Raw genomic sequence first — 22,446 nt, 5'->3', positions numbered from 1 at the left:
GTTTTGAATATTGGTTTATGAGCTAAATTAGACGTGGAAAATCTAAAATCCAAAGAAATCCAAAATTAGACATCGGAACGAGTCCAAATTGTGCACAAAGGTTGGTGCTAAACTTATTGTCGTACGATAAAAATTTCGGAAAATTTCGCCATTAGGGGGCGCAATAAACGAGGAAATTGTATATCTTCTACAAAATTTCGCCGCGAAAACACTACACTGACTTCTCACTACTCCTACCACAGTCAAATCCTTTGTATCCACAGGTTCAGGGTAGCGTTTTGAACACATGCTTCGCGTTGTGCCGGCGAAACGCACATTTCTTGTCGCGTTGTGCCGGCGAAATGCACACTTCTTGGACCCCTGCATAACTGCTTGCAGTTCTAGTTAATCTTTATTATCATAACAAGCCCTCATTTAAACAGTGCATACATCTTAATGTTGATAACTGGCCTTCTGTAACACAATACTTATCTTAGTAATCATAAAAAAACAATTGTATCATTTCATGGGGACTGAAACCAGCCCCTCAAACTGGTTCATGGGGACTGAAACCAGCTCCTCAAACTGGTTCATGGAGACAAAAACCAGCTCCTCAAACTGGTTCATGGGGACTGAAACCAGCTCCTCAAACTGGTGCCCAGATGATATTTCCACTTTGTTATGACAGAACAAACGGTTACCAGTTGCACTTAACGTGATGTTTATTATGCTGTTATCAATAATGGTGCTTTGTGTTACAGTTCCACATGTTCTCCATCCTCCCTTTATCAAATGGATTAAATCAATACATTTCTCAATCAATACTTTCAGGACCTCCGAGACCTGCCCACAGGGGGAGGGGGAAGCGGTTAGAGCACTCAGTACAACTTGGTGTTAGCATGGATCTTATGTCCGCTGCATGTCTTTATGGGTCAGGGCTAGCTCAGCACTCGGGTTAGCATCCCCGCAGGTCAAGGCTTACCCTTGGTTAGCCTCCTCTAAGGTTGAGCCTCCCCCCAAGGTAAGGCTTACCCTAACCCTTAGCCTCACCCCAAGTCAAGGCTTTACCCCCTAGGGTAAGGCAAGCCTAACCCTAGCCCTTAGTTAGCCCCCCCCTAGGGTAAGGCAAGGCTAACCCTAGCCCTTAGTTAGCCTGCCCCTAGGGTAAGGCAAGGCTAAGCCTAGCCCTTAGTTAGCCTGCCCCTAGGATAAGGTAAGACTAACCCTAGCCCTTAGTTAGCCTGCCCCTAGGATAAGGTAAGACTAACCCTAGCCCTTAGTTAGCCTGCCCCTAGGATAAGGTAAGGCTAGCCCTTAGTTAGCCTGCCCCTAGGATAAGGTAAGGCTAACCCTAGCCCTTAGCCTGCCCTAGGTGTGATATTGCTGTATTTCTATTGGTTAGCTGTGCATTTGAATGGTTTCATACTGGTGTGTGTTTGTGTAAATGTGTGTGGATGTGTGTTTGTGTGAATGTGTGTCTGTACTGGTATTTGTTTGTGTCGTTTAATCTCTCAGTGCATACACCACCAGATCACAGCCAGAGAGGCCAATAAACCAATCAGAGAGCTCGCTGAAGAGGAGGGGGCGGAGTTGCACAAATCAGAGTTGCAGCACTTGAAGGTGAAACTGGAAACCTTGAACACAAAATCAGCTTAATCAATACTTATATAATACATAAATATATATATATAATAAATACATACATATATAATAAATACATATATAATATATATAATAAATACATATATAGTAAATAAATATATAATATATAATAAACACATATATAATATATATAATTAATACAAATAATATGTCTTAATGCTTTATAGATGTGTCTTCATGCTTTATAGATGTGTCTTCATGCTTTATAGATGTGTCTTCATGCTTTATAGATGTGTCCTAATGCTTTATAGATGTGTCTTAATGCTTTATAGATGTGTATGCATGCTTTATAGATGTGTCTTAATGCTTTATAAAGTGTTATTAATGCTATAAGTGTCTTCATGCTTTATAGATGTGTCTTAATACTTTATAGATGTGTATTCATGCTTTATAGATGTGTCTTAATGCTTTATAGATGTGTCTTTATAGATGTGTCTTCATGCTTTATAGATGTGTCTTAATGCTTTATAGATGTGTCTTAATGCTTTATAGATGTGTCTTCATGCTTTATAGATGTGTCTTCATGCTTTATAGATGTGTCTTAATGCTTTATAGATGTGTCTTCATGCTTTATAGATGTGTCTTTATAGATGTGTCTTCATGCTTTATAGATGTGTCTTCATGCTTTATAGATGTGTCTTAATGCTTTATAGATGTGTCTTCATGCTTTATAGATGTGTCTTAATGCTTTATAGATGTGTCTTTATAGATGTGTCTTCATGCTTTATAGATGTGTCTTAATGCTTTATAGATGTGTCTTTATAGATGTGTCTTCATGCTTTATAGATGTGTCTTAATGCTTTATAGATGTGTCTTTATAGATGTGTCTTCATGCTTTATAGATGTGTCTTAATGCTTTATAGATGTGTCTTCATGCTTTATAGATGTGTCCTAATGCTTTATAGATGTGTCTTTATAGATGTGTCTTCATGCTTTATAGATGTGTCTTAATGCTTTATAGATGTGTCTTCATGCTTTATAGATGTGTCTTAATGCTTTATAGATGTGTCTTAATGCTTTATAGAGTACATTAATGAGGTTTTATACATGTGTCTTAGTGTTAGGGGCACACTGACCTGAGGGAACATCTGTCCCAGCCGACTGTATTCACAGTCTGAGTACTTGAGACATTGCCGGTACGTCTGACCCCCTTAAGAAGATAAGATTATAATATCACATAATAATGAACACATAATCCATAATAACACATAATATAATAATGCAAAACATGTACAAATATGACAACCAATATGATGACCCGTGATAATAACCCTAACCCTGTAACCAAGGCGGCCGTAATGCCCGGGCGTACCTGGGCTGAAGCCGAGGGGCTACGACCATCAGGGGCTAGCCTGAGCTGCAGTAGTATTTATCTTTTTATTCTGAATCATGATAGGTCCTCCGATGGGCGTAGGCCCAAAACAACGTGTTATTTTGTTTGGGGCCTACAAAGATCAGAGGCCTATCATGAGGCAGGAAAATACAAACAAAAATCACAATGCTTTGTAATTTGTTGAATTTTCTGTCCATCAATTGATGCGAATTTTTTGGCGTGAAGGTTGCCGTGGCCAAAGTGTCAAAAAAAAGAGAAAAAGTTTGAGAGTGGCGCGCATAAACGAAGACTATGAAGGGAGAATGAGATCGAGATGAAGAATTATTGAAAAAAAATCCCGAAACTGAAAAAAAATCCCGAAACTGAATAAACGATATCCATATAGCTGTATAATAGCACATATTATACTAATAGATGATATAATAATACATAACACTAGTATAATATAATGTTAAAGCCACAAGCACCATTTATCGGCACCAAGCCTTTTAAAGATGTTACGACGGATAACCCTTAACTTTTAGTTAAGGTTTGATTAGCTGACCATGTGTCAAAGGGTTAAGGACTTATGCCTGTTCTAAGTTGACTTTGATTTCATCTTTAACAGGCACGAGTATGTTTTCAACGAGTACTGAATATAATGACACGTAATATAAGAATATGGAAAGGCTTCCAATATAGTAAATAATCAGAACCAATTACAATGGATTTACCGGTACTCCAACTAGACAGACAGACAGATACCTCTCTCGGTGAGGGTGAGACAGGCGTCGTCATAGCTACAGTCTCGTTGTTTAGAGCAGCTGGCTGTGTAGTCCTTACAGCTGTAGCAGCGAATAGCTGAACCTGAAAACACACAAATACTATCAATACACTTATATTATTACTACAGTCATACTATCAATACACTTATATTATTACTACAGTCATACTATCAATACACTTATATTATTACTACAGTCATACTATCAATACTTCTATTATTACTACAGTCATACTATCAATACACTTCTATTATTACTACAGTCATACTATCAATACACTTCTATAGTCATACTATCAATACACTTATATTATTACTACAGTCATACTATCAATACACTTCTATTATTACTACAGTCATACTATCAATACACTTCTATTACTACTACAGTCATACTATCAATACTTATATTATTACTACAGTCATACTATCAATACACTTCTATTATTACTACAGTCATACTATCAATACACTTCTATTATTACTACAGTCATACTATCAATACACTTCTATTACTACTACAGTCATACTATCAATACACTTCTATTATTACTAGTCATACTATCAATACTTATATTATTACTACAGTCATACTATCAATACACTTCTATTATTACTACAGTCATACTATCAATACACTTCTATTACTACTACAGTCATACTATCAATACACTTCTATTATTACTAGTCATACTATCAATACTTATATTATTACTACAGTCATACTATCAATACACTTCTATTATTACTACAGTCATACTATCAATACACTTCTATTATTACTACAGTTATACTATCAATACACTTCTATCATTACTACAGTTATACTATCAATACTTCTATTATTACTACAGTCATACTATCAATAGACTTCTATTATTACTACAGTCATACTATCAATAGACTTCTATTATTACTACAGTTATACTATCAATACTTATATTATTACTACAGTTATACTATCAATACACTTCTATTATTACTACAGTCATACTATCAATACACTTCTATTATTACTACAGTTATACTATCAATACACTTATATTATTACTACAGTTATACTATCAATACACTTCTATTATTACTACAGTCATACTATCAATACACTTCTATTATTACTACAGTCATACTATCAATACACTTCTATTATTACTACAGTTATACTATCAATACTTATATTATTACTACAGTCATACTATCAATACACTTCTGTTAGAACTACATTATTACTACGGTTATACTATCAAAACTTTACTATATATAACATACTCTACAAAATCTAAAATACTAAACTAAATCTTATTTACTATACTAAATCGAATTAACTCTCCTACTCTACTATTCTAACCCTACTATACTAATCGAACAAACTATACCAACCACTCTATACTATTCTAACATACTATACTAACCCTACTATACTAATCTAACGTACTACACTAACTATACTAACCTGCTATACTAACCCTAACCCTACTATACTAACCTACTATACTAACTTTAACCCTACTATACTAACCTACTATACTAACCTTAATCCTACTATACTAATCTGACGTACTACACTAACTATACTATCCTACTATCCTAACCTACTATACTAACCTAACGTACTACACTAACTATACTAACCTACTATACTAACCCTAACCCTGCTATACTAATCGAACGTACTACACTAACCCTACTATACTTATCTAACGTACTATACCATCCCTAACCCTACAATGCTAACCCTACTATACTAGTCTAACGTACTATACTAACCCTACTATACTAATCTGACCTACCATACTAACCCTAGCCCTACTATACTAACCCTACTATACTCATCTGACCTACCCAGTCCAGCCAGAGTGCAGCTGATCAGCAGAAAGATCCCGACCGTGCGATTCATCTTCACACACTGAATAGAGGAACACACAAACTACACACATCAGGTAACACACACTGAATAGAGGAACACACACACTACACACATCAGGTAACACACACTGAATAGAGGAACACACACACTACACACATCAGGTAACACACACTGAATAGAGGAACACACACACTACACACATCAGGTAACACACACTGAATAGAGGAACACACACTTCAGCAAACCCACACACTACACATCAGGTAACACACACACTACACATCAGCCAACACACACACACACCACTACTATTACTGCGATATCCAGCATTTAAGCGAGGAGCCATTCTCCACCTCGCCCTCTGGCCTCGGACACACCTCGCCCCCTGGCCAGAAACACCTCGCCCTCTGGCCTCGGACACACCTCGCCCCCTGGCCTCGGACACACCTCACCCTCTGGCTCAGACACACCTCGCCCCCTGGCCAGACACACCTCGCCCTCTGGCCTCGGACACACCTCGCCCTCTGGCCAGACACACCTCGCCCTCTGGCCAGACACACCTCGCCCTCTGGCCAGACACACCTCGCCCTCTGGCCTCGGACACACCTCACACTCAGGCTGCTGTCGGTTGAGATGTTAGTAAGAACTCACCAACAGACGGAGAGAGGGCAGAGAACTGGAGCCTGAGGGAACGACAGTCCTCACTGACAGTAGTCCTCACTGCCCATCCACCCCTACACACAGGAGCAGGGGGGACGGGGAGGGGGGAGGGGGGAGGGAGGGGAGAGGGGGTGGGAGGAGCATAAAGAGAGCGAGCAAGGGTGTCCAAGAACCTGACCAATGAACACTCCTTGGTGACCATCGACCTCTCCACAGTAAAACCCTGACCCTGACCCTAACCTTGACCCTAACCCTCACCCTGACCCTGACCCTAACCCTGACCCGTGTGTTTCGTGCACGTGTGTTTGTGGCTGTGTACGTGTTTGTGTGTGTGTGTTTGTGTGTGTACGTGTGTGTCTTTGTGTGTGTACGTGTGTGTTTGGTGTGTGTTTGTGTGTTTGGTGTACGTGTGTTTGTGTGTGTTTAGTGTGTGTTTGTGTGTGTGTACGCGTTTGTGTGTGTGTGTGTACGTGTGTGTACGAGTGTGTGTGTGTGTGTATGCGCGTGTGTGTGTCTTCATGATAACCTTGTTAGAAGGGTTCACTGATCTGAGGAGGACAATGTCCTCGATGATGTCATAGGCTCCTCCCACCCTGTCCTCAGCAGGGTCGCCACGACAACAGAACCTCAGTCTCCGCTCATCAGATAGAGGAGGGGGCGGAGCCAGAGACAGAGGAGACGAGAGGAACAACAGAGAGCTCTGAACCGCTGGAACAAAGAACAGAGAGCAGCCAACCACTAGTCAACCCTAACCCTGATAACTAACCCTAACCCAACAACTAGTCACTAACCCTAACTCTAATAACTAACTTCTGGTTCTATCATGTTTTAGGTGGTGTAGTTCTGGTTCTATCCTGTTTTAGGTGGTGTAGTTCTGGTTCTATCCTGTTTTAGGTGGTGTAGTTCTGGTTCCATCGTGTTTTAGGGGGTGTAGAGGGTGTAGTTCTGGTTCTGTCAGGTTTAAGGTGCAGTAGTCCTGGTTCTATCATGTTTTAGGTGGTGTAGTTCTGGTTCTATCCTGTTTAAGGTGGTGTAGAGGGTGTAGTTCTGGTTCTATCCTGTTTAAGGTGGTGTAGAGGGTGTAGTTCTGGTTCTATCATGTTTTAGGTGATGTAGAGGGTGTAGTTCTGGTTCTGTCATGTTTTAGGTGGTGTAGAGTGTGTAGTTCTGGTTCTATCCTGTTTTAGGTGGTGTATTTCTGTTTCTGTCATGTTTTAGGTGGTGTAGTTCTGGTTCTATCATGTTTTAGGTGATGTAGAGGGTGTAGTTCTGGTTCTATCCTGTTTTAGATGGTGTATTTCTGGTTCTGTCATGTTTTAGGTGGTGTAGTTCTGGTTCTGTCATGTTTTAGGTGGTGTAGTTCTGGTTCTGTCATGTTTTAGGTGGTGTAGTTCTGGTTCTATCATGTTTTAGGTGATGTAGAGGGTGTAGTTCTGGTTCTATCCTGTTTTAGGTGGTGTAGTTCTGGTTCTATCCTGTTTTAGGTGGTGTAGTTCTAGTTCTATCATGTTTTAGATGGTGTATTTCTGGTTATGTCATGTTTTAGGTGGTGTAGAGGGCGTAGTTCTGGTTCTATGCTTAGTTTAATCTTAGATTGACAAACACCACTGTGATCAATCAGTTGAATGTTCACACTGGGAACGGACTGTGAATGTTCAGAACAGGAACCAATGAGACAGCTGTCACATGTTCTCCACCAGGGCTCTGGTCGCAGCCAAAGGTTTCTAGAGACCGTCAAGATGGCGGGCCTGGAGCCTGCTTCAAGTGGGAGCCTCCCCAGACGCAAACAAGGCCTCAAAAAGGCCACAAGCAAGTACAATAAGGCACACATCACTTGAGGACGGACACTAGGCTCCCTATTTGGGATTTTAGTGTATAAATGGCTAAACTTTATTTGTATGTATTTTCATTTTTTGGGAACTTCATAAAACAGTTTAGAAATCATTGCCATGGTTACATGACCTGTTGAGACAAAAATGGCTGCTCCCCCTGCTGGCTATTTGCCGCAAGCGACACTTCTGCATTATTAGCTGGATGTAGTGTGGGGATGTTACATTTATTTTTGCTGTTTGGCTTTCTCATTTTTTTTCAAATTTTAGGTGGTGTAGAGGGTTTAGTTCTGGTTGTATCATGTTTTAGGTGGTGTAGTTCTGGTTCTATCGTGTTTTAGGTGGTGTATAGGGTGTGGTTCTAGTTCTATCGTGTTTTTGGTGGCGTATAGTGTGTAATACTGGTTCCGGCCGCTAGTTTCGCTGCCGGACGCGGAGGTGGATTTCATCCCTCAAAGAAAAAACGAAGGAGAGAAGTAAAGCAAGATGGCGTCTCTCCATGACAAGTCGGTTTGGGACGAAGTAGAGGTAGGATTAAACTAATAACCCAAATATCATCGAATCTTAGCAAACATCATACCACTGTCTTTATTAACCCGAACTAACCCTGATTATTAGACATAACGAGATTGAAGTAAGATAAAACTAATAACCCTAAATATCATGTAACCATTATTACACATCATTACTACTGTCTTTATTATCCCTAACTAAAGATAATACTATATATCTTAAATACATCATCATCTCATCTTATTAGGCATCACAATACTATCTTTAGTATTTAGTATTATCTATTATATATCATGTAACCATAACATCATCATATTGCCTTTACTAAATATAACCAACTGAAGGTAAAACATAAATGTTGTTCCTAATTATAGGGTGAGGGGTTATAATTCTGAAACAGCATTAATGATGATCGGATTAAAGAGTTATCATTCTTAAACATCATTAATGATATGATTAAAGAGTCATGATTCTTAAACATCATTAATGACGATATGATTAAAGAGTTATGATTCTTAAACGTCATTAATGATCAGATTAAAGTTATCATTTTTAAACGTCATTAATGATCAGATTAAAGAGTTATCATTCTTAAACGTCATTAAGACCAATAAAGTAACGTAAGTCCTTCTTAAGTTGCTTAAAAAGCTCTCTTTTTATATTTCACGTCATGTTAAACCATCAACGTAACATTCATAATATGAATATATCAGATGAATCTGGAAGTATCAGTTGTTTTTAGATGAGTTGGGGCTTTACCCTATTTCATTTTATTATTTTATACAGTGTTTTTGACCACATTCGTGGTTATATTTGTAACATTTGTAAAATTGTTTCATTTGTTTTATTATGGTATAGTTGAGAATGTTTTTAAGATGTATTGTATACAACTGTTATGACAGGATTTATCTTGTTCCATTTAATATTGTTACATATGTCTAATATTACTTTCTGTGCTCCAGGATGGAATAGGAGAGGATGTTTTGAAAATGTCGACTGAAGAAGTCGTTCAGCGATCGCGTTTGCTGGACAGCGAGATAAAGGTTTCTAATCTCTTAAATACTTGTTCTATCTACATGCAACATTGTTTGATTACTAATAACTCTATTTCGTCTTAAAGGTAGGTTTATATATACTCTATTTAAACCTGATGGTTCGTGGGTTTTCTGATGTTTTCTCCATCATAATGTCTCCTCTAAATATGAACTGATGGATAGATAGTATTACACTAGACCTCTTTCTTAGAGTTCTGCTGAAATAATATACACTATTAGTATATGCTACACATGAACCTCCTAAGATGACGCAATTTGATTAGTTCGCTATCTCGGGATATAATATCCCATGATTGAGATCTCAAACTCGGGATATTGTTTTGATCGTCGTCTCGGCCCCACTATTCACCTCAGGCTCCGTGACTAGTGGGGAACGCCCCGAGACCGTCGGCCCCACTATTCACCTCAGGCTCCGTGAATAGTGGGGAACGGCCCCGAGACCGTCGGCCCCACTATTCACACAGCCGTCGCAGATTAATTGTTAAGTATGGACAGTTTGGACGCACATGTTGTCATGGGATTCCAGTCTTATTAGAACAAATTTAGGAACATACGATTATACTTATATAAGTCCCTAGATGCCATTAGACCCACCACAGCTTTAGTGTGAGTAGAGAGGCACTCAGAAACACTGGTTGTGTTTTAAGTGTGATGATGCGTGTTTAACGTGTGAGACGCGTGTTTTATGTGTGATAACGTGTGTTTAACGTGTGAGACGTGTGTTTTATGTGTGAGACGTGTGTTTTAACGTGTGATAACGTGTGTTTAACGTGTGATAACGTGTGTTCAACGTGTGAGACGTGTGTTTTACGTGTGATAACGTGTGTTTAACGTGCGATAACGTGTGTTTAACGTGTGATAACGTGCGTTTAACGTGTGAGACGCGTGTTTTATGTGTGATAACCTGTGTTCCTGGTTCCAGATCATGAAGAGTGAGGTACTTAGAGTGACTCATGAGCTCCAGGCCATGAAGGACAAAATCAAAGAAAACACAGAAAAGATCAAAGTGAACAAGACGCTGCCCTACCTGGTGTCCAACGTCATTGAGGTAAACTAACTATAACTAGTACTACTAACCTGTACTTACTATCCCCTAACAAATACTATAACTAACCTGTACTATACATGTTAACTACACCCTACCTTACACATGTGACCTCCACCCTAACCTCCACATGTTAACTAGACCCTAACCTACCCGTGTGACCTCCTAACTAGCTGTTGGACGTGGACCCTAACGACATGGAGGAGGACGGGGCCAACATCGACCTGGACGCCCAGAGGAAAGGGAAGTGTGCAGTCATCAAGACCTCCACCCGCCAGGTAGCATTACGCTATTAACTAGCATCCTACCGAAACACCGCTACACTGTTAGCTTCCTGGTAAAGCACTGCTACGCTGTTAGCCTCTGTTAGCATCCTGGTAAAACAGTGCTACACTGTTAGCCTAAGTTAGCTTCCTGGTAAAACACTACTACACCGTTAGCCTCTGTTAGCATCCTGCTAAAACACTGCTACGCTGTTAGCCCCTGTTAGCATCCTGGTAAAACAGTGCTACACTGTTAGCCTCTGTTAGCATCCTGCTAAAACACCTCAACACTGTTAGCCTCTGTTAGCATCCTGGTAAAACACTGCTACACTGTTAGCCTCTGTTAGCATCCTGGTAAAACACTATTACACTGTTAGCATCGTGGTAAAACACTGCTATCCTGGTAAAGTAGCACTATGCTACCACTGTGTTCGCATCATGGTAAAGTAGCACTATGCTACCACTGTGTTAGCGTCATGGTAAAGTAGCACTTTGCTACCACTGTGTTAGCGTCATGGTAAAGTAGCACTATGCTACCACTGTGTTAGCGTCATGGTAAAGTAGCACTACGCTACCAGTCTTAGCGCCATGGTAAGTTTCACTTCCTGTCTGTTTCAGACCTACTTCCTGCCTGTTATCGGTCTGGTCGACGCAGAGAAACTGAAACCAGGAGATCTGGTGGTAAGATATGAACATGTAACAATCACCCTGATTCTCTTTCAAGTAGATATTCACTTTTTTGTTTGGAAACTACATAATATACTTAAGTTACGTATGTACACTCATCTTACTCCCAAAATACACCAATCAATCACATTCCCATCAGCAATCATGTATATTCCAAAGAAAACAACCTATAAACAAACTGTTTCTCAAAAGCTTTTGTATTCATTTGATAATTGTATCAGTAACTTCAAACCAAACACAGCTTTCTTACACCATACGTTTTTTTCCCTTTACCCTTCCCCCAATAGTCCAAAGTCCAAAAACACCAAAAAGTATTCCGCCAAAAACACGCAAAAATAGTCCACTAGCAATGCATTGCACAAAAACAGTAGAAAATGGAGGGATCTCACTGGCAAGGCAGGCTCAAACAAACATACTCCATCAAGATTTTCTCCATTAAGTAAGTACTTTCACTCCAAGGTCGATCTCTTAAGGTTCGTCTGGATAGCGTGGGGTTTTATGATTCCAGCATCACTGCATTCCCAAACTCACCACCCACCTCTCCTGGTCCACACCAAACATTTCTCCTTTGCTCACCTGCTTCCTGGTTCCTGTCCGTAACTCCTCCCCTTTGCTCACCTGCTTCCTGGTTCCTGTCCGTGACTCCTCCCCTTGCCCTCTGAGGTCACCAAGCTTAAAGTCCCAGTAACCCTTTTGTCATAACGGCAAAATCACATGTAGCCTGCATCATAGGGCTTTTAGACATCGGCAAACACACACAAAACCAATTAACAAGTAGCCCAAAACATTATTAACCTTGCAAGGATTTAAAACATTATGTTAACTGTAACTGTACCATTATTCAAACACTTATAAAGTTATGTGGCTGTGACACAAACATGTTAACTATGATCTCTATGAGTGGTTAGTTAACCCTAACACTAAGGTATGAACATGTTAACTATGATCTCTATGAGTGGTTAGTTAACCCTAACACTAAGATATGAACCTGTTAACTATGATCCCTATGAGCGGTTAGTTAACCCTAACACTAAGATATGAACCTGTTAACTATGATCCCTATGAGTGGTTAGTTAACCCTAACACTAAGGTATGAACATGTTAACTATGATCCCTATGAGTGGTTAGTTAACCCTAACACTAAGGTATGAACATGTTAACTATGATCTCTATGAGTGGTTAGTTAACACTAACACTAAGATATGAACCTGTTAACTATGATCCCTATGAGTGGTTAGTTAACCCTCACCCTGTCAACATGTTACCTATGATCCCTATGAGTGGTTAGTTAACCCTAACACTAAGGTATGAAGATGTTACCTATGATCTCTATGAGTGGTTAGTTAACCCTAACACTCAGATATGAACCTGTTAACTATGATCTCTATGAGTGGTTAGTTAACCCTAACACTAAGATATGAACATGTTAACTGATCCCTATGAGTGGTTAGTTAACCCTAACCCTGTCAACATGTTACCTATGATCCCTATGAGCGGTTAGATATGAACATGTTAACTGATCCCTGTGACCGTCAGGGCGTGAACAAAGACTCGTACCTGGTCCTGGAGACGCTGCCCACTGAGTACGACTCCCGGGTCAAAGCCATGGAGGTGGACGAGAGGCCCACGGAGCAGTACAGCGACATAGGGGGCCTGGACAAGCAGATACAGGAGGTAGGGCTGTCCGCCTGTCTAATGATGAACCCTAACCAATAAGGACATGTTCCCTGACCCTTGACCCTGACCCCTGACCTTCACCCTCATCCTGACCTGACCCTTGACCCCTGACCTTTACCCTCATCCTGAACCTTGACCCTGACCCCTGACCTTTACCCTCATCCTGACCCTTGACCCTGACCCCTGACCTTCACCCTCATCCTGACCCCTGACCTTTACCCTCATCCTGACCCTTGACCCTGACCCCTGACCTTCACCCTGACCCCTGACCTTTACCCTCATCCTGACCTTTGACCCTGAGCCCCGACTCTTGACCCTGACCCCTCACCCTGACCCTGACCCTAACTAACCCGTACGTTGGTCTCCTGGTGCTGCAGCTGGTCGAAGCCATCGTTCTGCCCATGAACCATAAGGAGAAGTTTGAGAACTTGGGGATCCAGCCACCCAAAGGAGTCCTGATGTACGGACCCCCAGGCACGGGGAAGACCCTGCTGGCCAGAGCCTGCGCTGCGCAGACCAAGGTACCCCGACCTGTGACCTCTGGACCCTATGCATGACCTCTAACCCTGGTTGGCTAGGCTAAGCTAGTCTACATGTCTCTGGTTGGCTAGGCTAAGCTAGTCCACATGTCTCTGGTTGGCTAGGCTAAGCTAGTCTACGTGTCTCTGGTTGGCTAGGCTAAGCTAGTCTACGTGTCTCTGGTTGGCTAGGCTAAGCTAGTCTACATGTCTCTGGTTGGCTAGGCTAAGCTAGTCTACGTGTCTCTGGTTGGCTAGGCTAAGCTAGTCTACGTGTCTCTGGTTGGCTAGGCTAAGCTAGGCTACGTGTCTCTGGTTGGCTAGGCTAAGCTAGTCTACGTGTCTCTGGTTGGCTAGGCTAAGCTAGTCTACGTGTCTCTGGTTGGTTAGGCTACATTCCTGAAGCTAGCTGGTCCTCAGCTAGTGCAGATGTTTATTGGAGACGGAGCCAAGCTGGTGAGGGACGCCTTCGCTCTGGCTAAGGAGAAAGCTCCGTCCATCATCTTCATCGACGAGCTGGACGCCATCGGCACCAAACGGTAACCCTAACCTCGACCCTAACCCTTTATATTAAACACTATACTAACCCTTTATATTAAACACTATAAACACTATACTAACCCTTTATATTAAACACTATTACTAACCCTTTATATTAAACACTATACTAACCCTTTATATTAAACACTATACTAACCCTTTATATTAAACACTATACTAACCCTTTATATTAAACACTATCCTAACCCTTTATATTAAACACTATACTAACCCTTTATATTAAACACTATAAACACTATACTAACCCTTTATATTAAACACTATTACTAACCCTTTATATTAAACACTATACTAACCCTTTATATTAAACACTATACTAACCCTTTATATTAAACACTATGCTAACCCTTTATATTAAACACTATCCTAACCCTTTATATTAAACACTATTACTAACCCTTTATATTAAACACTATCCTAACCCTTTATATTAAACACTATACTAACCCTTTATATAAACACTATAAACACTATACTAACCCTTTATATTAAACACTATGCTAACCCTTTATATTAAACACTATAAACACTATACTAACTCTTTATATTAAACACTATTACTAACCCTTTATATTAAACACTATACTAACCCTTTATATTAAACACTATGCTAACCCTTTATATTAAACACTATAAACACTATACTAACCCTTTATATTAAACACTATACTAACCCTTTATATTAAACACTATACTAACCCTTTATATTAAACACTATACTAACCCTTTATATTAAACACTATACTAACCCTTTATATTAAACACTATACTAACCCTTTATATTAAACACTATACAAACCCTTTATATTAAACACTATGCTAACCCTTTATATTAAACACTATCCTAACCCTTTATATTAAACACTATGCTAACCCTTTATATTAAACACTATACTAACCCTTTATATTAAACACTATGCTAACCCTTTATATTAAACACTATACTAACCCTTTATATTAAACACTATAAACACTATACTAACCCTTTATATTAAACACTATACTAACCCTTTATATTAAACACTATGCTAACCCTTTATATTAAACACTATAAACACTATACTAACCCTTCATATTAAACACTATGCTAACCCTTTATATTAAACACTATCCTAACCCTTTATATTAAACACTATCCTAACCCTTTGTATTAACACTATAAACACTATACTAACCCTTTATATGAACACTATGCTAACCCTTTATATGAACACTATCCTAACCCTTTATATGAACACTATGAACACTATGCTAACCCTTTATATGAACACTATGCTAACCCTTTATATGAACACTATGCTAACCCTTTATATGAACACTATGCTAACCCTTTATATGAACACTATGCTAACCCTTTATATGAACACTATGCTAACCCTTTATATTAACACTATAAACACTATGCTTACCCTTTGTATTAACACTATAAACACTATACTAACCCTTTATATGAACACTATGCTAACCCTTTATATGAACACTATGCTAACCCTTTATATGAACACTCTCCTGTAGGTTCGACAGTGAGAAGGCCGGAGACCGAGAGGTTCAGAGGACGATGCTGGAACTCCTCAACCAGCTGGATGGATTCCAGCCCAACATGCAGGTCAAGGTGAGGCTTAACCAACTAACTTACTAACTATAACTATTGTTATTGATATGACGACCAATATGCAGGTCAAGGTTCATCAGTTATATTAATACTAGAGCTGTCAGTTAAACGCGTTATTAACGGCGTTAACGCAAACCAATTTTAACGGCGTTAAACTTTTTAACGCGCGATTAACGCAAATTATTATTTTTTTAAAAATAAATACTTTTTTTTTTTTTTTTGGGCTCAAAACAAAGAAGCAGTAGCCTGACTGCTATGTTCAAGGCGTATCTTTGTATGTTCATCGTTTAATTACATTATAGGCATTTTTTTTGTACCGTCCTGTTTTGATCAGTATATGCCAATGTTGTTATCAATGAAAAAACATTTGCACAAGGCAAGCCGATGCACTTCTCCATGTTGATAAGAGCATTACAATTAGAAAAATTAATGGGACAAAGAATTCAAGGGATATTTAGCATAGAAAAAAAAATACGATTAATCGTGAGTTAACTATGGCATTCATGCGATTAATCGTGATTAAATATTTTAATCGCTTGACAGCCCTAATTAATACCATATATCTCTATGAGTCTAATATCTACCACCATATCTCTATGAGTCTAATATCTACCACCGTATCTCTATGAGTCTAATATCTACCACCATATCTCTATGAGTGTAATATCTACCACCGTATCTCTATGAGTGTAATATCTACCACCGTATCTCTATGAGTCTAATATCTACCACCGTATCTCTATGAGTGTAATATCTACCACCATATCTCTATGAGTCTAATATCTACCACCGTATCTCTATGAGTGTAATATCTACCACCATATCTCTATGAGTCTAATATCTACCACCGTATCTCTATGAGTGTAATATCTACCACCGTATCTCTATGAGTGTAATATCTACCACCGTATCTCTATGAGTGTAATATCTACCACCATATCTCTATGAGTGTAAAATCTACCACCGTATCTCTATGAGTCTAATATCTACCACCGTATCTCTATGAGTGTAATATCTACCACCGTATCTCTATGAGTCTAATATCTACCACCGTATCTCTATGAGTGTAATATCTACCACCGTATCTCTATGAGTCTAATATCTACCACCGTATCTCTATGAGTCTAATATCTACCACCGTATCTCTATGAGTCTAATATCTACCACCGTATCTCTATGAGTGTAATATCTACCACCATATCTCTGAGTCTAATATCTACCACCGTATCTCTATGAGTGTAATATCTACCACCGTATCTCTATGAGTGCAATATCTACCACCGTATCTCTGAGTCTAATATCTACCACCATATCTCTATGAGTCTAATATCTACCACCATATCTCTATGAGTGTAATATCTACCACCGTATCTCTGAGTCTAATATCTACTACCGTATCTCTATGAGTGTAATATCTACCACCATATCTCTATGAGTGTAATATCTACCACCGTATCTCTATGAGTCTAATATCTATTTGGTTACCTAGCGATGACTTGGCGCTGGTGTGGTGGTTGCCTAGCGATGACTTAGCGCTGGTGTGGTGGTTGCCTAGCGATGACTTAGCGCTGGTGTGGTGGTTGCCTAGGTGATCGCAGCGACCAATCGCGTGGACATCCTGGACCCGGCGCTGCTGCGATCCGGACGCCTCGACCGGAAGATCGAGTTCCCGGCGCCCAACGAGGAGGCCCGCGCCCGCATCATGCAGATCCACTCCAGGAAGATGAACGTCAGGTAACCAGCACTAACCAGCACTAACCAGCAGCACTAACCAGCAGCACTAACCACTAGCACTAACCACTAGCACTAACCAGCAGCACTAACCAGCAGCACTAACCACCAGCACTAACCAGCAGCACTAACCACTAGCACTAACCAGCAGCACTAACCAGCAGCACTAACCACCAGCACTAACCACCAGCACTAACCAGCAGCACTAACCAGCAGCACTAACCAATAGCACTAACCACTAGCACTAACCACTAGCACTAACCACTAGCACTAACCAGCAGCACTAACCAGCAGCACTAACCACCAGCACTAACCAGCAGCACTAACCACTAGCACTAACCAGCAGCACTAACCACCAGCACTAACCAGCAGCACTAACCAGCAGCACTAACCAATAGCACTAACCACTAGCACTAACCACTAGCACTAACCACTAGCACTAACCAGCAGCACTAACCACTAGCACTAACCAGCAGCACTAACCACTAGCACTAACCAGCAGCACTAACCACTAGCACTAACCAGCAGCACTAACCACTAGCACTAACCACTAGCACTAACCAGCAGCACTAACCAGCAGCACTAACCACTAGCACTAACCAGCAGCACTAACCACTAACACTAACCACTAGCACTAACACTAACCACTAATACTAACACTAACCACTAGCACTAACAACTAGCACTAACCACTAACCACTAGCACTAACACTAGCCATTGTATTTATTGATCTGTTGTTTATTGATCCGTTGTTCATTGATCCGTTGTTTATCGATCTGTTGTTTATCGATCTGTTGTTTATCGATCCGTTGTTAATTGATCCATTGTGTTTATTGATCCGTTGTTTATCGATCTGTTGTTTATCGATCCGTTGTGTTTATCGATCTGTTGTTTATCGATCCGTTGTTAATTGATCCATTGTGTTTATTGATCCGTTGTTTATCGATCTGTTGTTTATCGATCCGTTGTGTTTATCGATCTGTTGTTTATCGATCCGTTGTTTATTGATCCATTGTGTTTATTGATCCGTTGTTTATTGATCCGTTGTTTATCGATCCGTTGTGTTTATCGATCTGTTGTTTATTGATCTGTTGTTTATCGATCTGTTGTTTATTGATCTGTTGTGTTTATTGATCTGTTGTGTTTATTGATGTGTTGTTTATTGATCCGTTGTGTTTATTGATCCATTGTTTTTATCGATCGGTTTTTTATCGATCTGTTGTTTATCGATCCACAGTCCGGATGTGAACTATGAGGAGTTGGCTCGCTGCACCGACGACTTCAATGGAGCCCAGTGTAAAGCTGTGTGTGTGGAGGCGGTGAGCACCTAGCCTACCTAACCCTAATCCTAACCCTACCTAACCCATACCCTACCTAACCCATACCCTACCTAACCCATACCCTACTTAACCCTTACCCTACCTAACCCTACCTAACCCCTACCCTACCTAACCCTTACCCTAACCAGAACTAACCCGACCTAGCCCTAGCCCTAACCGACCCGTACCTTTAGCTGTGTATATATATATATTTGTGTGTGTCAGTCCGTGCCAACCGTGTGATTCCCTCGGTCAGGGGATGATCGCGTTGCGGCGCGGAGCCACGGAGCTCAACCACGAGGACTACATGGAGGGCATCCTGGAGGTCCAGGCCAAGAAGAAGGCCAACCTGCAGTACTACGCCTGAGGACTACATGGAGGGGATCCTGGAGGTCCAGGCCAAGAAGAAGGCCAACCTGCAGTACTATGCCTGAGGCTACAGGCCTCACTGGGATTAAAGGGCTTTTCTATGAAACGCGTCACTTCATTACTTTACGTACTTAGTTGTACCGGTTATCGGGTGGATACCCTGACACCTTCAACCAGGACGTGAACAGTACATAAAGGCTGAGAGTTAAGGTTAGCCTAAACTAGAGCCTGACCGATATAGAATTTTTAAGGCCGATACCGATACGAATATTTCGTGATTTAAAAATCTGATATGCCGATATATCGGCCGATATATATATATTAAAAAAAAATCCAGAAACGCGCAACAAAACAAACACATTTCCCTAACATTGGTTATTTGTAGTTATCCTTTAAATCAGGGGTACTCAAGTAGAAATGATGAGGGGCCACAATTTTTTTTTTCAGTGACTCAAGGGGCCGGTCTGTATACGTGTGACTGAGGCCGATATATGCTCTGTTTTAGACGTAACGCGTAAGCACGTAAGATACATAACCCCCCCTTGCGCGGTAAAATATCCCCCCTTACGTGCTTAAGTGCGTCGGCCAAAATTCCTGACTATGCGACTAAAACACTACGGCCCTACGCAGCTCGCAAAGACTGTGATTGGCCAGCTAACCACATCCTTTCAGGAGTCTCACATTTCCGGTTTTACAGCATAATAGTGCCATTTTTAAAAGGCTGTGACAGAAGCAAATGAAGAATTTTGAAGAAGGAGAAGAAGAAAACACAAGAACGAATTATGATAATTATAAATATAAACAAGCCAGCGATTTCCACTTCCATGCCCACAGATTCGTTCGTTGCTCCCCCTACTGTTCTGGCGGAGAATCCCCTTGCAACACGCGCAATCCTTAAGGAACCTTAAAGGAACCGTAAATCAAAACTTGTCTAAAACAAGTCCCTTGTGTAAATTACGTGCTCACGTCTCTGCGTCTAAAACGACCCTAAATCGGCCTTGACTGCTGCTGAGATGGACTGTCTGCCTCGAGTTTGGGAGGGCTGGAGCGGTCTGTGGGCTAGAGTGCTATCTGTTTATCGTTGCAACCCCCAGCCTCGTATTGAGATCGCGGCGCGCGGTTTCAAAATAAGAGCGCCCAGCACGATTATTATTATTATTATTTTTTTTTTTAATAATTAAAAAAACTTTTCAAAACAGCTCGAGGGCCATTAATAGACACCCCGCGGGCCACAAATGGCCCGCGGGCCGCTACTTGAGTATGACTGCTTTAAATCCTTTTCACTCTCAGCTAACACGTAACAACAGCAAAACTGGACACGGTAGTCATGAATTAAGTCATGCTTATCGACTTTAGAGAATTGATGGGGATGTTCTTTTAATTGTTATTCAAGCAATGTATGTCTCGTGACAGTTGCCAACTTACCATGAACACACTTGCACACATGAACAACACCGATGATCTCCGTCGATCTGCCTAACTCTGGCTGAGTCAGCTGGTTTGGGGCGTTAGAGCGCCCTCTAGTGGACAAACTTTTGTTTATTTTTTTTTTAATATTCATTTATCGGCCATTATAAATGCCGATACCGAATAGTTTGAAAAATGGCTAATATCGGCCGATATCGGGCTCTAGCCTAAACCCCCGGGTTAGGGTTGGACTAACGCTACCCCGTGTAGGGACGGGATCGGGCCTTTACCCCCGGGTTAGGGTTGGACTAATAATCCCTTTGCTCTACCAAAACCTCCACCTAAACCCTACCCCTTACCCCTCGACCCTACCCCTACGAAATGGGACAACCCTCCAAGACCCAGTTACAGTACCTCATTAGCAGTTGCTGACGGGGTTTTGATCTGTATTTCCATATTATTTGTTTTATCTTTTGATACAACATCTGTCTCTGGAATAGTACTGTATAGTTTGAATGTCTTAGGAATGCAACCTTACCCACATGGAAAAGCACGGTATGATTAGATAAGATTATGATTCATGCTCACAATCTGTGAGAAAATGCAGTGTTGCACTTTATTTTGGATCAAACATACAAGATCAACATAATATATAAAACCAGAATAAACATAGAACTTGAGGTAGTATGCCATCCATGTAAAACATAAATATCATATCATACAAACAAGAACCAGCGCTATGATGTAACTAATTTTGCACATTAGAAAAAGGCATCAACCAGCACATTTTATCAGTACCTTGGTGGGTTTAACCATCAGTGGATGGTTAATCTTCCCATCTTCCTGGGGGCTGGGGGGCTTGGAGCTACCAATGCAGAAGAGGTTTTTGAGGTGGCGGGATGGGCTCTGTTGGCAGCGGCCGAGTGGCGAAGTCACGCCCCTTACGGTAGAGCCCATGGGACCTATGAGATCGAAAAATGTGAATGGGTTTCAATGGAGAGAAATTTATTATTTTCTGGTCCCAGTCTTTATATGCCCTGGATTACACACATGTTTGTGGATTTAAATTATAATTTTTCATGCAAAGAAAATTCGCGAAGAAGTTTGATAATGTTAGGTTTTGTGTGAGCTACAGCTACAGCTCCTCTTTGCTCTCGACGCGAATGTATATACGTCACCACCCGCACTTGGAACTCTTGTACAGACATGGCGAACTTCAGCGCTTTTTTCCAAGGGGAGGATAAAAGCATCGAAAGCGGTTGAAAACTATTATAATTCGGGGCATGTGGAGTTTCAGTTATACCGATGGGGAGATTGTCGGTCTCGTCCACGCCAGTCGCAGGGAGCGTGACATCACGTACGAGACATGTAGTCTTTCTCATTGTGTTTTCTCTACAGCCTTTAACTGAACAATTGAATAATAAACGGTCAAACTCTTGAAATGAAAAATTATCATTTAAATCCTCAAACAATATATGTGTAATCCGGGGCATATAAAGACTGGGACCAGGAAATAATTACTATCTCTCCATTGAAACCCATTGGCTCTCCCGGAAGAGGCCACTATATCCTATGATGGGGATCTCAAAGCGTGA

General features: G+C 40.6%; 2 protein-coding genes across 3 annotated transcripts; one reads left to right on the top strand and one right to left on the bottom strand.

Annotated features, from left to right (window-relative positions):
* Positions 1–1,323: 1,323 nt before the first annotated feature.
* LOC115542194 (CD59 glycoprotein) lies at positions 1,324–22,197 on the bottom strand. The gene is made up of 6 exons (XM_030354353.1): positions 22,155–22,197; positions 21,650–21,813; positions 5,580–5,643; positions 3,719–3,820; positions 2,718–2,791; positions 1,324–1,613 (listed from the first exon to the last, which is right to left on the bottom strand). Exons 2-6 carry the CDS (start codon positions 21,806–21,808, stop codon positions 1,491–1,493), a joined length of 522 nt encoding a protein of 173 aa, XP_030210213.1. The 5' UTR covers positions 21,809–21,813; positions 22,155–22,197; the 3' UTR covers positions 1,324–1,490.
* On the top strand, positions 8,410–19,550 carry LOC115542193 (26S proteasome regulatory subunit 6A-B). 2 transcript variants are annotated; one of them, XM_030354351.1, is made up of 12 exons: positions 8,410–8,621; positions 9,569–9,649; positions 10,584–10,709; positions 10,880–10,984; positions 11,588–11,650; positions 13,193–13,330; positions 13,711–13,854; positions 14,242–14,390; positions 15,928–16,024; positions 17,613–17,758; positions 18,994–19,075; positions 19,332–19,550. In XM_030354351.1, exons 1-12 carry the CDS (start codon positions 8,580–8,582, stop codon positions 19,440–19,442), a joined length of 1,284 nt encoding a protein of 427 aa, XP_030210211.1. In that variant the 5' UTR covers positions 8,410–8,579; the 3' UTR covers positions 19,443–19,550. The 2 variants fall into 2 exon arrangements, with proteins under 2 accessions (XP_030210211.1, XP_030210212.1); XM_030354352.1 differs by lacking the exon at positions 18,994–19,075.
* Positions 22,198–22,446: the final 249 nt, after the last annotated feature.

The sequence above is a fragment of the Gadus morhua genome, chromosome 4 (assembly GCF_902167405.1).
Source record: "Gadus morhua chromosome 4, gadMor3.0, whole genome shotgun sequence".
In the NCBI taxonomy this organism is placed as follows: domain Eukaryota; kingdom Metazoa; phylum Chordata; class Actinopteri; order Gadiformes; family Gadidae; genus Gadus; species Gadus morhua.
Note: the sequence above shows the minus strand (reverse complement) of the source record. Positions and strands in the feature narration are given on the sequence as shown.

Bases quoted from the DNA above. Each gene is read 5' to 3' on its own strand.
- LOC115542194 (XM_030354353.1), bottom strand. From the start codon at position 21,808: ATGGGCTCTACCGTAAGGGGCGTGACTTCGCCACTCGGCCGCTGCCAA. The intron at 2,792-3,718 runs GTATCTGTCTGT...TATCTTCTTAAG, and splicing joins TCTCACCCTCACCGAGAGAG to GGGGTCAGACGTACCGGCAA. The intron at 1,614-2,717 runs GTCAGTGTGCCC...TTTGTGTTCAAG, and splicing joins TGGGACAGATGTTCCCTCAG to GTTTCCAGTTTCACCTTCAA.
- LOC115542193 (XM_030354351.1), top strand. From the start codon at position 8,580: ATGGCGTCTCTCCATGACAAGTCGGTTTGGGACGAAGTAGAG. The intron at 10,985-11,587 runs GTAGCATTACGC...TGTCTGTTTCAG, and splicing joins TCAAGACCTCCACCCGCCAG to ACCTACTTCCTGCCTGTTAT. The intron at 11,651-13,192 runs GTAAGATATGAA...TGTGACCGTCAG, and splicing joins TGAAACCAGGAGATCTGGTG to GGCGTGAACAAAGACTCGTA.